This window comes from Stegodyphus dumicola, chromosome 10, assembly GCF_044657685.1.
Source record: "Stegodyphus dumicola isolate Sdum_Otavi_A_Nest chromosome 10, ASM4465768v1".
NCBI lineage: Eukaryota > Metazoa > Arthropoda > Arachnida > Araneae > Eresidae > Stegodyphus > Stegodyphus dumicola.
The window spans coordinates 111,880,153-111,895,840 of NC_140777.1; the positions used below are offsets into that span (position 1 = coordinate 111,880,153).

Genomic DNA, 15,688 nt, shown 5'->3' on the forward strand with positions numbered 1-15,688 from the left:
TTATAAACAGGAACAAATTATAATCTATGAACTTATCCACCCATTCAAAAAATAACTATATTTGTCAATAAATTGCTAAAAATATTTGCCCCAAATGCTAATTCACATTCAAAATGCCAGTCTTAAAAAAATACAGAAATTTTAGATGATTAAAATTAAGCACCTCCTGCCAAATTTGGTCGAAACTAAGGACTTTTAAGGAGCAAAAATAGATTTAAAAAAAAAAAAAAACTAAGGACTCTTAAGGACCGTACAAACCCTGTATTAAAATAATTTTTCAGTGACAGTTAATTATACAAATGTTAAAAAAAGGGGGGAAGGAAAGGAATTTGTTAAGTAATATAACCATTTTGAGAAGCATCTGGTCTCAGAAAGTAATATAAAATAAGTATTACATATGTACAAAAGTGCAAAATATTTATCACAATTCTTAGAAACAGTTTCATAGTATGCAGAAAGATGAATTTTAAGTAAAATGGTTACATTCTCCACACAGATATAAAAATAATCTGCATGTTTGCTAGGATAAATTAAATTTTCACAATTACATATGCAGATCCCCATTCTGCAGCAATTACTTTTGCAACATACGACAAACTATGACAGGATTTTTATGTTTTCTTCCCCCCCTTCCGCAACAGTTTTATATGTTATTATGTGAAAACAATATTACCTCTTTCAAGAAGTAAAAGAGAAATCCACACGGAGGATTATAATCTTTACATAAGTGCAAAATTTCTTCACCACTATTCAGTTTTGTCCATTTGCAGTATTAAGAAAGCAAATGATAGTATACAAAAGGAATAGGTAACAAGTTTGCAAATGACCTCTTACAGTATATAAGAAATACATCCTTTTACAATATTCACAGTGTGAAATAACATTTGCAGCAAAGTGCTGTTTAGAAGTCCAAATAAAATGGTATTTAAAAATGGCTACCTCAATGCTATATTGAGAAAGGTTGCTTTTATAATATCAAAGATAAATGAAATTTCTGTGTCACTAATTAGCAACAACTATTTACACAATGTCATATGATACAACATTAATAGCTCAAGCTCTACGCATGATTTGGTGACATTCCGTAGCTGACGCTTTGCAACAGAACTAGAAGTAAATGGTGGTTCTAATCTGACAATGTGATAGTTCCATTTCAGATACCTTACACTTAAAGATAATATTTTTTTTACAAATTTCACAAGACTGTATTCTAAGACAAGTCTCTTTCATTCAAATGCCAAAAATTGTTTGAAAAAATCTGATTAAGCAAGGCAACGTGAACTTTTTTGCAGCGATGAGAAACTTTTGTTAAAACCCAATATAATACACTAAAAATAATAGCACATATTCAAGGTATTAAAAAAGTTAAAACAATGCTTTTAAGGTTTGTTAGCATTAGCACTTTTTTACTACAACAGTAGAAACTTTTCATATAGATTTAAAAAGAGACTTACTCAATGATAGAAACAGTATACAAATATTTTTACTTAATTTGGTATGGTTGATATCTATCATGCTCAATATACTCTCCTTGGTGTAAAATAACACTATTCTATTATTTATTATTAATTCGAGGCATATTTGAAATTCTTGTCGGCAGATATCATAATTATGATTTCTAAAACAATCGCAATTGCTGTTTTGTACCCAAAATGCTTATCATTTAATTCAAACCAAAAAGCAAATGGAACTATAGGCGAGATACTTAATTTTCTCATTTACATAACTTTGCTGCTACTTGATACATGTAATTTTGCATTACTCTGGTAAAGCTTCCATTGATTTTTCTAAAAGTTTTTCTTTTTTTTTATTTAATGGGAGGAGGAAAAATCCTTTATCAGTGATTATGGTTACAAGTTTTATGACCTGTTCAATTAAAACATTGACAGAAGCAGGTATCCACTACACACTTCATAAAAACTAAATATGCAAAGCAGCCCCCCAAAAAAAGTTATGCATACTGGATTCAGATAACACAATTTTGTAATCTTTCTTATGCTAACCTGTTCCTTCTCAAAATGCACTTAAAAATATACTGTACCAACAGTATTTTTTCAAGGAAAGCACTGCAATTTTCTGGATTGAACAACCTGTGCATTTTTGCTCTTAAAATAAATTTTCTTTTTTGAATGGAATTTATAGAAATTCTAATATTAAGTAATAAAGCAATGTCATGTTATTGAAAATAATGAAAACCACCAAAAATTAAACACAGCCATTCATGGTTTTGAATCATATTTAATACATGAAAAATTTATAAATACACAACAAATTTTTATACAATGATGCACACACATCTAAACAGAAAAAAAGTAAACACATGAGTGTTTTTTCTCAGCTGCTTTTACTAACAAGGCCTTCTTCTAAAAGAAGATCATAAATTTTACGTGTTTTATTCACATCAATTTTAATCACAGTCCTAGCATTTGCTAGCCGTAAACTTCCCAGTTTCCTGTATTCATTTATTAATGTGTCTTTATAATTTAAAAAAGAATTAGGGAAAAGTCTCAAGTTCGCACACAGCTGAAAAAATATAAAATAAAGGATTATTTAAATTTCATATTAAAAAAACTGAAAGATTAAAAGAAATACAAAATAAAATGATTATTTAAATTTCATGTTTAAAAACTGAAAGTCTAAAAAAATATAATATCTATAAAATACAAGACCAATTACAAATTTTCACAATCTAATGTGAAACTCAAGATGCAAATAAGTTAACAATTTTTGGATGATGTAAACCTTGGATATTATCAGCATTTTAATTAAATTCTATAAAAAAGTTAGTTTATGTTGTGTACCGAAGCATACTCATACTTAAACACACTTAACACCAGCTGTAACATGATTCATCAGGATAAAAAGATAAGATACTGAAAATATTCCCATTAAAATACTCAATTTTTTTATTTATAAAGGAGTTTTAATTAATTTGTTTTAAATAATTTTGAATTGTCAAAGTTCACTAGCCTAAAAAATTTTTGAAAGTTTCTTACCATTACATGATACAGACTCTTAAAATATCATTAATCTGTACTTTATATTTTGCTTACATATTTTGCTGAATGAGAAATACAAAGCATCCTTAAAAACAGAGCACCTTAAAAACATCCATTTGTAAGGAAGTTTTTAAGGTTTAAAGCATCCTTTAAAACAGAGCACATTTAACACATAAGACAGATAAGATCTTTGAGAGGCAATATTTTTCTCATACATAGGGAAAATTTATTAAATGGATGAGAAACAAGCAATAACAACATTGGAAATATCTTAAAATTAAATTTCTAGAATTAAAAAAAAAAAAATCCATCAGTTAACATCAATTTGATTGCATTTTATGCATGACCAATTTGCATTTTAAATCACATTATTATTTAAAAAAAGTAATAATTAATTACCCATAACAATTATTCATTATACTGATGTCATTTAACAGCTTAAATAGTTCATAAGAATATTGCAAAAATAGATTTGTTAACAAGTAGTAACTGCACTGAACTAACAAATTATAAGGTTAGAAAATAATGCAGTTTAAAATGTAATAAAAAAAAAGCAATCTTAAAAAGCTTAAGCTTTAAAATCATCATCAAACAAACAATTTTACTGCTACTAGAATTTTACTGCTTTTACTACTGATTTAGCAATATCTTGACAAAGCTTCTCTTGATTCACCTATAATTTAAAGGTCTTATGCCTTTTGGGGGGGGAGAGAACAGGATCATGGTCTTTAATCAGTAATAATGGTTTCAACATTTATGACACATTCAATTCAAAACATATAAAATGGTAAAAAATAAATATGTTATTTAACATTGCTCAGTAAAAGATAAGCATGCTGGCTTTTGATGAAATGATTTTACAATACTGTTCAATTCTTGTTCAAAATGCAATTTCAGTTGTACAAAAGCAGCAATATTATTTCATAGAAAGCACTATCATTCTTTGGTGAACAACCAGTTTATTAACTTTTTTTTATATATTACAAGAAGCACATATTGATTTAATAGTGCAGTAAAATAATTTTTTTTGAATGTGATATAACAATATTTGTATTATTAAGTAATAAATTAATGTCATCTGAAGAAAGTATTGAAAATCATCAACAATTAAATATGTGCAATCAGTGACTCATATATTTAATAAATAAATAATTCTATAATACAGCATAAAATTTTTGTGCAGTAATGCAGGCAATATAAATAGAAATAAATACACTATAGGTATATGAATTTTTCTTCTCAGCTGTTCTTACTAACAAGGCCTTCTTCTAAAAGAAGGTCATAAATTCTACGTGTTTTATTTACATCAATTTTAATAACAGTCCTAGCATTTGCTAAACGTAAACTTCCCAGTTTTCTATATTCATTTATCAGTATTGCTTTATAATTTAAAAATAGTTCAGGAAAAACTCTCAAGTTTGCACATAGCTAAAAAGACATAAAATTATCATTTAAATTCCAAATTTAAAAAATGAAAGCTACAAAAGTTATATACATATAAAAACAAACAACCACTATACATTTTATATAAATCTCAAATAAAAATTCAGGAGCTAATAACCAAATTTTAGGATAATATAAACCTTGAATATTAACTGCACTTAAATTAAATTCTGCAAAGATGATAACTTATGTCATATTTCATGGCATACTATTACTTAAATATTCTTAACATGAGTTACAACATGGTTCATCAGGAGAAATAAATCTATCTAAAAGTACATACCTAAAAGGTTGAACATATATTGTAAGAAATTAGAGCTTTGAAATATATGGAAAATGTTCTCTGAAAATATTTGATTTTATCAATTCATAAAAGGATTTATATTTCCTTATAACTTTGTTGCCCAAATTCACATACCTCAAAAATTCAGCCTTGTTATGATTATGCTGTACAGATCTTTACAATCCTGTTAATCCACATTAATTGCTCAGCATTCCTTGAATGACAGATTTGAGTTCTCTTATGCTTGTGAAAGTTTGATACTGTCAGTATGTGTTACAGAGACATTTAATGACTTTTAATTTTCAATCGTAACAAAACAAAATACTTCAACTTCACAAATATTTACATGAAATTGTAAGGCGTATTAACCAGTGGTTGGTATTTCAGGCAATTTTGATCATAAAATTTTAATCACCCTCTACATAAAATTCTTAAAAATTAATCATTATAAATAATCAAAAAGATAACTCAATTTTATGCAGCTTTAAAAAATTATGTTGTATTTGTAATTGCAGGTGTCCCTTGCTTTACATATGTTTGCTTTTAAAAATAATACCTAAATTAATACATTTTTCAGTTCATGAAGGAAACCAGACAATGGGTTTCATATTAAATAGAATGACAAGAGGTGAAAGTATGGTTTATTATTTGCTTAACCTTTTAACTGTCATGCCCTAAATAATCTTGGGCACAGCATTGGTATTCCAAAATGTCACGCTCGAGAATTACTTGAGGTCATTTCTTTCTTTTTTCTTTGAGTGCATCGTATTGTTATAACTGAATATATATTGTGGGAAGTTTATTTCTACATCAATTTAACAGATGGCAGCACTTTACTGAAGGTTTCAAAGGATACAGGTTTATGTTAAAAGTGTGCGGCAATTTTTTTGATTGAGCGGCAAACATTTCATTAATTTGATTGAGCGGCAATTAAAAAAAAAATCGACAATTTATGCACCCAAATCATCAAAATAACTTGACAGTTAAAGGGTTGAAGTAATGATTGTAGAAAAATAAGATTAATTATGATGTAGTTTCCAGTGTAATGCAGTTTTTGCTTGCATATGAAGAACTGTACAGCAGGAAAAAATGTTTCAAACATAACAGCTGAGTATATAAACTTAACTTCAAGCCTTTTACATATCCCAAAGAACAATAAATTTTAATTTTTGACGTAAATGGGCACAGACAGTGTACACAAAATGATATGACAGGTACAAATAATATACACCACTGGCTCACTGCACCATTGCCACTGTCAGTATATTTAAGATTTCCTGTGTGTTTGTGCTTGTTTCAAACTTGAAACTATATTCTACATATGTTATTTCCATTTATATAATATATACAATTTTATATCATTATTTCTTTTACTTATTTGAATAATTACTTGCTATGATTTGAAAAGTTTTTCTTGAGACCTTGAAACAAAAACTTTTCCCATATCAAGAATCATAACTATTTCTGTGCTTTAATGCTACTTTGGCTTTAAGAAGGTTTTACTGGAACACTTTACATTGACGACACAAGGGAAAAGAGGAAGATCTGTATACTGACAATCACTTACATGAACAACAGCTTTTTTAAAACAATATTTTTTAATATTTGCCTGTTATAATGTTACAAACATCTTGGTAAAAATAAATAAATACTTTGCTTAAAAACAGTTTGTTTACTTATATATAGTATATATAAAATAGAAAACTTTTCAAGTCAGTTCACAATAAGGTATGACTAATCAAAATAGTGCAATGTGTATATAAACAGGGTTCATAGCCACATTTTAGTTAAAAAAATAAGCACCTATAAGCACTTTTCAAGCACATTTTAAGAAAAAAAATAAGCACCTGTCTAATTACATCATACACAACTGCATAACCTTAAAAATTAGAATTGTAATTTAAAATATGAGAAATGAAGTACTTATTAAGAGAGAATAAGCATTACCTAAACCATGGAAAATAGTTACTTTTTTTTTTTTTTTTTTTTTTTTTTTTTTTAAATTTTAAATAATAGTTCAATTTACAGAACTAGTTTACAATAAGAGGAAAAAAAAAACTATGAAGAACTAAACTATATTACAAGATTTAATGATGAAATTTCAGTTCAAAATAGAGAAAATAAATAATAATAAGGCATATTTATTGTATTTGCTTGGATCCTAATAAAAAATACAATTTATTTTCCCACTCATATTGATATTTAAATAATTTAAATCTAAATTCTGAACATTTTCTAAATTTTCATTGTATATCAGTTTTTCTCTTAACAGAAATTGCAAGCAAAGTAATTTAAGTAAAAAAGAGGAACATTTCTGAAATCAGAAGACAGAAATTTGCTTCATGCAGCCATCTTTAAGAGTAAAAAAGCTTAACTAACCCGCAAACTTGGAATTGGCGAATATTCGGACAGTCGAGCATAACTTGAAGGAGCGGAGGGTAGACTGTAGCCACTCTTTAGATTTTTCCGCTAATAAATGCTTTTGACATTTCAATATGTGCATCATATAAAAATAAACCAACGGAACTAAAAAATATTCTGCTTAGCAAGCACAGTAAAACTCTTTCAGTTAGTAAGTGTTCATAAACAAATCTCGGACTGAACATCAAAATTAATTATCTCTGCAAAATATCGCAAACGTTATTGCGCAATATGTGCGCCGTAATTCTTCCCTACGTGATATTATGCAATCGGAATCAACAACTGCCAGTATTGGGAGAATAAAGAATTAAATAACTGGGGTGTTTTTCATTCTAATTTTCAACAGACAGCGTTAAATTTCCGGAATAGAATCATTCTTCGCTTGGGTCTTTGACCAATAGAATGATGGGCACCTGTCTGTACTCTTCGTGCACACCAAAGGTTATGTTAATGCAGAGAAAGGGGGAAAAGCTATTTCCGGGAGTATGACTCACCATCTGACATTCCATATTAGGAAGAAAAGTTGTTTATTTAGTTTCGGCTTTGGTACGGGGAAAAATAGCGCGTTCATTAAAAAAAAAAAAAGACCTAAAAGCAAAAAATAAGCACTAAAAACAAACAAAAAAAAAAAAATAAGGACTTTAAAGAAAACATAAGCACCTATAAGGGCCTTTATATTTTATTTTCAAATATAAGGACTTATAAGCACTTATAAGGACCGCTACGAACCCTGATAAAATATAGAGCTTCAAATCAAAAGAAGCTAGTTTTCTCCTTAGGAAAGCTAAGATTTTACACTTGCCAATTTTTAGTCTTACACCCAATAAATCTACAAACAATTAAAAAGCACAAGTGCTAACCAAGCACAAAACAGAAAATTATAGTTTCATCTCATCTCTTACTAAAATATAATAGAGCTTTTCAATTATAACCTGTAGAATGTTCAAATATTCCCAATGAATGCAACTGTACTGAAATAATTCAGAAAGTGAAAGATAATAAAATGAATATCAGCTAAAGTGATGTAATGGTGTAACGTTAAAGTGAAAATAAACACAAGTTTAAAAATCACTAAAGAAATAATCAAAAACTGAAACTTTAATTGCACATAATGCCTTTATATGTGCATTATTTGGCATGTGACCTATGAAATTTTTTTGGTAATGATGCAGTATGTGATCTATGAATTTATTTCAAGATTAACAGTTCAACATTTTAAAGCAAAATAGGATCCTTTCGTATATCTGCCATGGTATCTTTGGTTCATGATGTTTTCTGCAATTAAAATTGTCTTAAGACAACCCCACAACTAATTCATCTCCAAGCAGCAAGCAACACTTGTTCTATTTCACCTTTCCCATAGAAGTTTTAGTGCCTGGTCCTCCAACACTGTAATCCCAAAAAGAGGGAGCGCCTTCTAGGTTGAAAAAGGGTGAGTTGGAGACTGGCTTTCGGTGGGAGAGGCCGAATGCTCAGTATGATCATTTTATAAATTTAAACAATTCTATCAATTGACGTATTTCTATTTGTACAAACTGTATATAATCTACATTTTGTGTTGTAAATAAATAAGAAGGTTAATCTGAGTTAATTAATTGCAGACAAGACTCCAACACCGGCCACGGTTGGATCGTACAGAACTGATTCATCAGAGTGTAATAGGTGCCCAGGGCCACCGCATGGTTGTCACTCATCACACATTTTTATGTAAACATAATGACATAAATTCTACCATTCACATACAGTACTATTTATTTTTGGCTGTAAGAATCTAGATAGTCACTTGGGCAGTACTGTAGCTCCAGTAATATATTAGTTAAATTTAACAAGTTATTAAACTAATTAATGGAATCATTTTCATTCATGTATTCTTAATTATTTATATTTATTTGCATATTTAAAAACAGTATAATAGTGATATCATCTATGAAATAAATAACCAACTAAAAGCAACAGATCACATACTGCATAAGTATTCATTATTCTTTAACTAGCTCATTTGACCATTATTCACAAAATTTACAACTAACTTCTTCAATTAAATTTTAATGGTATACATCTGATTAAAAAAAATTGTTTTGCATACAGGGAAGAAAGACACTTTAAATCAATTCTTAAAACTTAACTAAATTTTCCTTATATTATATTAAATGAAATTTGTGTTCTATAACAATCTGTAACTTTTTCATTTTTCTGGATGCGTAATGAAATTTATTATTTACACAAAACAATACTTGAAATGCAATGCTAACTTTAGGAAATTAGCAATTACCTCTCTTTCCTTGGTAGTCAATTTCTCATAACCAGGCATGCCTATAATATTAAGAGGTGGGGCTGAACGACGACCTGAAACATCAATGAATTCGTTATGGATAAAATCTGACATTAACATTCATAAAACAGGTCTGAAAACTGGTGCTGATAAAACCTAAAATACAAACCAAATAACTCGTTATTATTATTTTAATGTTAAAGTTTTATCTGCTTTTTGAGGAAGGAGGCATTTTGCACGAGATTTATAAGAGATATTTGCAGTACTATACTGCACATGATGAAAAATAACCCAACACTGCAGGAGATATATCTATTGCAATATTCAAGTTAACAGATTAATGAATTGTTCAGGCAAGCATGATCAGCATAATATGACATTTTAAGACTCATAACATCTAAATTTACTGCATTACTTGTAACAGCAGCTATAACAAAACTATTAAAATAAAGGACAGTATGTAATACCCTTGATTTTAAAAAGGCATGATTTATCCTTTCCTTTGATTACATTTCTTTTATGATCAACAGCTAAATCTGCGAATGTTAGATTCTAACATCTTGATTCATCTAGTATAAGTATTTTCTTAAGTATTTTATGCCCTTATGACATATGTAACTTTTAAAAGCTTTACATATAAGGTTATTCAAAATGATCTATGGTACTTTAAAAGGACTGCAAAAAATTCATTTTCAAACATAGACATATCAGAATGGATTTAAAAGGAAGGAAACCTCAATTTTTTTCTTTTCCTCGCAGCGTGTATTTAGTACAGATGGAGTGGTGGCACTGCAATCACTAGAAAGAAAAACACCACCTCGGGAAGAGAAAGCATTTTGCATTTTGCGAAGTCGGAATTTAATTTTGGTCAGCATGCCTTTCATAGATTATATGGGAAAGATAGTCTGACTGACAAAAGCATTCAAAAGTGACATTACGATTTTGAAGAAATAGACCGTCTTTCTAAAGGCATGCATGACCAATTTATACAATCAATACAGGAAGACAACGTGTTAGTAGTGAGGATGTAGAAAATATTAGAGCAATGTTTCTACACAGCCCAAAGTAATCAATTAACTTAATTGAGTTACGAACTGTAACTTCCACAAGCAAGGATGTGGTATGTTTTAAAAATATGATTGCAAATGAAACCTTACAGACTGCAGATGATTCAAGGTTTACTTCCTACAGACAAGGACCAAAGAATGGAGTTTTGTATGACCAAGCAGGATAAATCTAACCATGAGACTGTTCTTTTTTGTCCCCTAATATTCAGTGATGAGGCAACGTTCCATATAGAATAGTTAACCAGCATAATGTGCAAATCTGGGAGACAGAAAAACCTCAATGTATGGTGAAGCATGAATGAGATTCCACTAAAGTGAATGTTTTATGCTATTTCGGGAACCAAGTTGTAAAGGCCATCCTTTTTCATAAAACACAGTGAATGGCAACATATATCTTGATATGTTAGAAAAGAATTACAGGAAGATCTTTTACCAGAATTACAGGAAGAATAAAAAATTTCATCTTTCAGCAGAATGATGGGCCTCCATGCTGGAGGTGTGTGAGTTCCTCAACAAAATGATTCCCAATAGTTGGATTGGCTGCACCTGAGCAAATGATAAAATGTATTTCCTTGACCTTTCCCCCATATCACCTGATATTACCATATGCAAACTTTTCTTGTAGGCCTTTGTGAAAGACAAAATGTTATGTGCCATTACTGCCATGCAACTTGAAAGACTTATGAACATACATGGGTAATGTTCTGAGTTTAGTAACACAAGACATGCTCAAACGACTGAGGGAAGAAATGGACTATTGTCTGGATGTTGTCCGTGTGACTCAAGGAACTCATATTGAACATGTATAATGTTATAAAATAAAATTATTTGAGTTCTGCTAAGTGTTTGTTGATAACTGACAGTTATACTAATATGCTAAACTACCATACATAATTTTGAATAGTCTTGTGCGTTGATAGTTGATTATGAGAAATGTTTAACTATTCTGTGTTCTTTTTAAATTGCATATCTTTCTAAGCAAATATCAAAACTGAATTATGTAATTAATTTTAAAACATTAACAGATTTCAAATTTAAAGTTTTCATCCCATTATTCTATAAAAGTATAGTAATTTAATCTGTTTTATAAATAATAACTACCAGTGCTCTCTTATGATGTCACAATTAGCATACTGAACCAACTAACTGACAATCCTAAGTAGTGGATGATAACTGTTTAAAATTTTAATCAGGTAACTGGGAAACACCCCATCTCTTCCCATTTGCTTTTAGGTGAGAAGGAATTCAAGTTATTACAATTTTCCTTTCATACACTCTTGCATTATAACAGTCAAAATATATAGCTAGTTATCTGAAGATTCTAAGTTTAACACAAGGAAAAACAGACTGAATTTTTCAGACTTCTAACTCCCCAAATCCATCTTTGCAATTTTGGAAAGCATTTCCAGATTTAATGATACAGACTTCAAACTTTTAAACTGCTAAAATTTATAAAAGAAAGGGAATATAAATTATTACTGCAAAGTAAAACTTTCCAATTATTCTCAATAAACACTTTACAAGAAAAGTGTGCATTTTCATCCACACAGAAATGTATGACACTCTGCTCAAATACTGCGAATGAAATTCAATGATGATGTGCAAAATGCAGAATGTTGCAACTGCTCCAAATAACACAGAATGTAAATTTTTATTGGAATATGCAGACATGAACACAGGAAAGCACAATCCAATCAAATTTCAAAGCTTGCTATTGATTTATGACTACACTTGAACATTATAAAAAACATCTTGTAAGATAATAAATAATAGTACATATCATTGAAGAGGAAAGGGTTTCATTTTATTTCCACGGGAATTCATTTTACATAGCACAGAAGAGAACACAGTATTCAACACTACTAGACTAATATAAAAATTATTTCTTTGTAAAATGACCTTTAATTTTACATATGGAAAAAGCAACATAACCTGTGATGAAATCACCTATATTGACAATGCCTTCATATATTGCATAGCTTTTATTATTAGTGCACTGGGAACTTGATAGGAAGCTGCATGTATGTTTTAAAAATACCATGGAAATTTGGAAAACATGTCTTACAAGACCTTCAGAAACATAAATCACCAAATACAGTTCCAGTGATAAAAGATTTATCCAGCATATAATTTCTTGGATGAGGAATGTTTAAAAATTCAAAGTACAAGGGCATTTCTTTCTGTTACTTGATTTGTTGTAAATGAAACAAGACATGCCTATTCTACCAGCTCAAGCTTTTCTTGATTGTAGCACAGATATGCAAAGATAATGCAATTTAGCTAGCCCCAGACATTTATTATTTACAACATAAATTATTCACAAGGCAACTAAAAGAACGCATCAGATATCAGGCAGATAGTCAGGTGAACATTCATGACAGAATTTGCATTGTAAAGCTTTTTTCCCATACATAACCAATTATCATGCCCAAAACACTAACCAATAATGCACTACACTTAGCAATGGTCAGGCTACCTCACTGACATTATACTATTTTCATTTCAAAACATGTTGGATATTAACTTTGTAGCATGTACACTGCTCAAAAAAAAAAAAAAAAAAAAAAAAAAAAAAGGGGACAGTCCTATATCTCCCGATCTACTGGGTCGATTGACAAAATTCAAATTGCGTTCTTCATGTCTCGAAAGCGCGACTTAGGATATATATTAGATTTATATATAGCACTATTCTAACATAGGTATTTTGACACAAAATCGGACTTTTTCTGAAATAACATACCAATATTTTTACATATTTCGATTCTATGACTCAAATTACGCCTAAATATGAAATTTTGTAAAATTTGGAGCAAAATTTACGGAGAAATTCACAAATTTATGTTGGCACTTTTTTGTCAGTTTGCGCCAAGAATAGTTCACTTGGCGAACTTCTTAATATATGGCAACCTAGTTTCCTTTCCTGTGAGAGGGAAAAAAGTCACCATCGTACCTTTTTTCCAAATAATATTCTTTATATTATATTTTTAATTATAACTTATTATTTTAAGTAATTTTTTCTTTTTCGAATTTCATTTTAATTGTTTTAGTTGCATGATTTTTTTTCGAATAACTGTTTTAAAAATTTCTACTTACCTATTCGAACTGCGTAAATAAAGGTGCAGCGTTTATTTTTTTTTTTTTTTTCAAATAGTTCTCTTTATATATATTTTTTGTCATAGTTATTATTTTAGGTAATTTTTAAATTCTTAACTTTTATTTTAATTGTTTGTGTTGCATTGTCTCTTCAGATAACTGTTTTAAAATTTTCTATTTATTCCTTCGAATTGAGCATTTTAAATATATTTATTAATATAAATTTTCCAGAATTTGATTTTATTTATTTGAATTGCGTTTCTTTCGGAGGAATGCTTTGTAACCCAGACTACGATGCGTTTGAAAACTGCATATATTAAAAGAGAAAATATAGTAAAGCACAGTTAACACGCCTTTCACTGTTCTGTTCAGAAAAGATATATATAAATAAGAGAGAAATTTAACTTAGGATTGCGACATTTTAACTTAGGATGACTTGCACACTGCTTTAAACAGTTTTATCATTGTGCCCATTGCTTTACACAATTTTATCCTACATGTGGCTTCTTAAATGTTATTCATATTTTAGTCAAATATTTTATTTTTGAAATCGTAAGAATCAAATATCATAATATTAAAAAGTTTTAAATTTAAAAAAAAATACAAATACTAAATTTTACCATAAAATTAATTTTTTCTTCTCTTTTTCTTCAGGCAGTCTACTTTATTCTTGCTCTTTTTCTTTAGGCATTCCGCAAGTATATTAAAAAACATTCAAATTTTCGAAATATCTTGATATTTCTGACAATCATTTTAAATAAAGTTATCGCCTTCCATTTCATAAAGGCCCACAAACGGCCGAGAGGTAAAGTCGCTGAACACTGATAGTTCACTCCAGGGTTCGAATCCCGGTAAACGGGCTGATTGCATGGGCGTTTTCGTGGATTTTCTCATGTGTACCGTGTATGCCAGCTGATTTTCCTTAGAAAGTTCTTCACAAAGGCATCCTTCCTTTTAGGCAGATAGCCCTGCTTTGACGTAACTTAATAATTCAATTCAATCCATTCAGAGCCTTTATCAGTCTTTAGAGGCTAAACATTTTGAAGGTATGAGATGAAAGGAAAGACTGGCTTTATCAAGAGGTTTTGGTTTTTTTAATTATGACAAAGCACACTAGGGCTATCTGCCTAAGGAGAGGGATGCCTTCGTGGAGGACTTTCTAAGGGAAACTGGCTCGCATACACGTTACACATGGGGAAAACCACGAAAATGCCCATGCAGCCAGCCCGTTTGCGGGATTCGGACCTCAGACAGAACTACCAACGTTCAGCGACTTTATCGCTCGGCCGCTGTTTCATCAGGAGGAAAAAAAAATATCTTTAGGTGACATCCACATACATCACTGGATAAACTCCTGAATCTTCAAATAATTCGAATGAGAAAATCATACGATTCTCCATTTATAATACGATATGATGTTCTATAACGTAATTTAAATTTATACAACCATATAGTCGCTCTTCACTTTAATCTGCAATGATATCGTTTTTGTCTTTTCTGTTAACCAAAAGCTCAATTGATGGTATTTGCTGGTGTACACGTCCAAGTGTTTTTTCTTTGAACACCTAAATTCTTTGAAGTATCCTGAAAGTATATTCAAAAGCGTCCAACTTTTTGAAACATCTTGGTAAGTCTGACAGCCAAATTTTCCCTGCAAATTTTTGCTTACTTTTCTCCCTAATTTTCTTCTTTCCTTCTACAGTTATTTTCAGTGCACACACAAGAAAATTAAATTTTTCGATTGCTAGACTTCCATAAATTTTGCATTCTTGTCAATTTCTTAAAATATCAATTACATGAATTGCGTTTCAGCTGAAGACAGCTTTTCATTTTCTAGTCATTTTAACTATAAATAAAGTTTAATGCGAAGTCCAAAGGATAAATATTTTAATTAAAAGATTTTTGCTAAATGACAAAGAAATAACACAGTCCAGCAAGGTTTATTCTCTACCACCGAGTGACCCGATTCTTATATCGGCTGAAACAATCTAAATCATATTAAAGATCATGTTTTTTATAAAATCTAAAACGCGAGAGAATAATTAGCTTCTTAAAACATTCTTTCTAAGAGGATTAATATAAGAGATTATATTTATATATATATTTTTAA

At 29.6% G+C, this 15,688-nt stretch overlaps 1 protein-coding gene across 3 annotated transcripts in view; it reads right to left on the reverse strand.

Annotated features, from left to right (window-relative positions):
- Positions 1 to 2,222: 2,222 nt before the first annotated feature.
- Ada2a (Transcriptional adapter 2A) overlaps positions 2,223 to 15,688 on the reverse strand; it is a 74,236-nt gene continuing 60,770 nt past the window's right edge. For 2 of the 3 annotated variants that reach the window (XM_085825383.1, XM_035378236.2), the window contains exons 10-11: positions 9,419 to 9,492; positions 2,223 to 2,523 (exon numbers count right to left, since the gene is read on the reverse strand). In XM_085825383.1, the coding sequence (XP_085681509.1) occupies positions 2,335 to 2,523; positions 9,419 to 9,492 (263 nt within the window). In that variant the 3' untranslated portion in view covers positions 2,223 to 2,334. The other variant, XM_085825384.1, reaches the window with a different exon arrangement.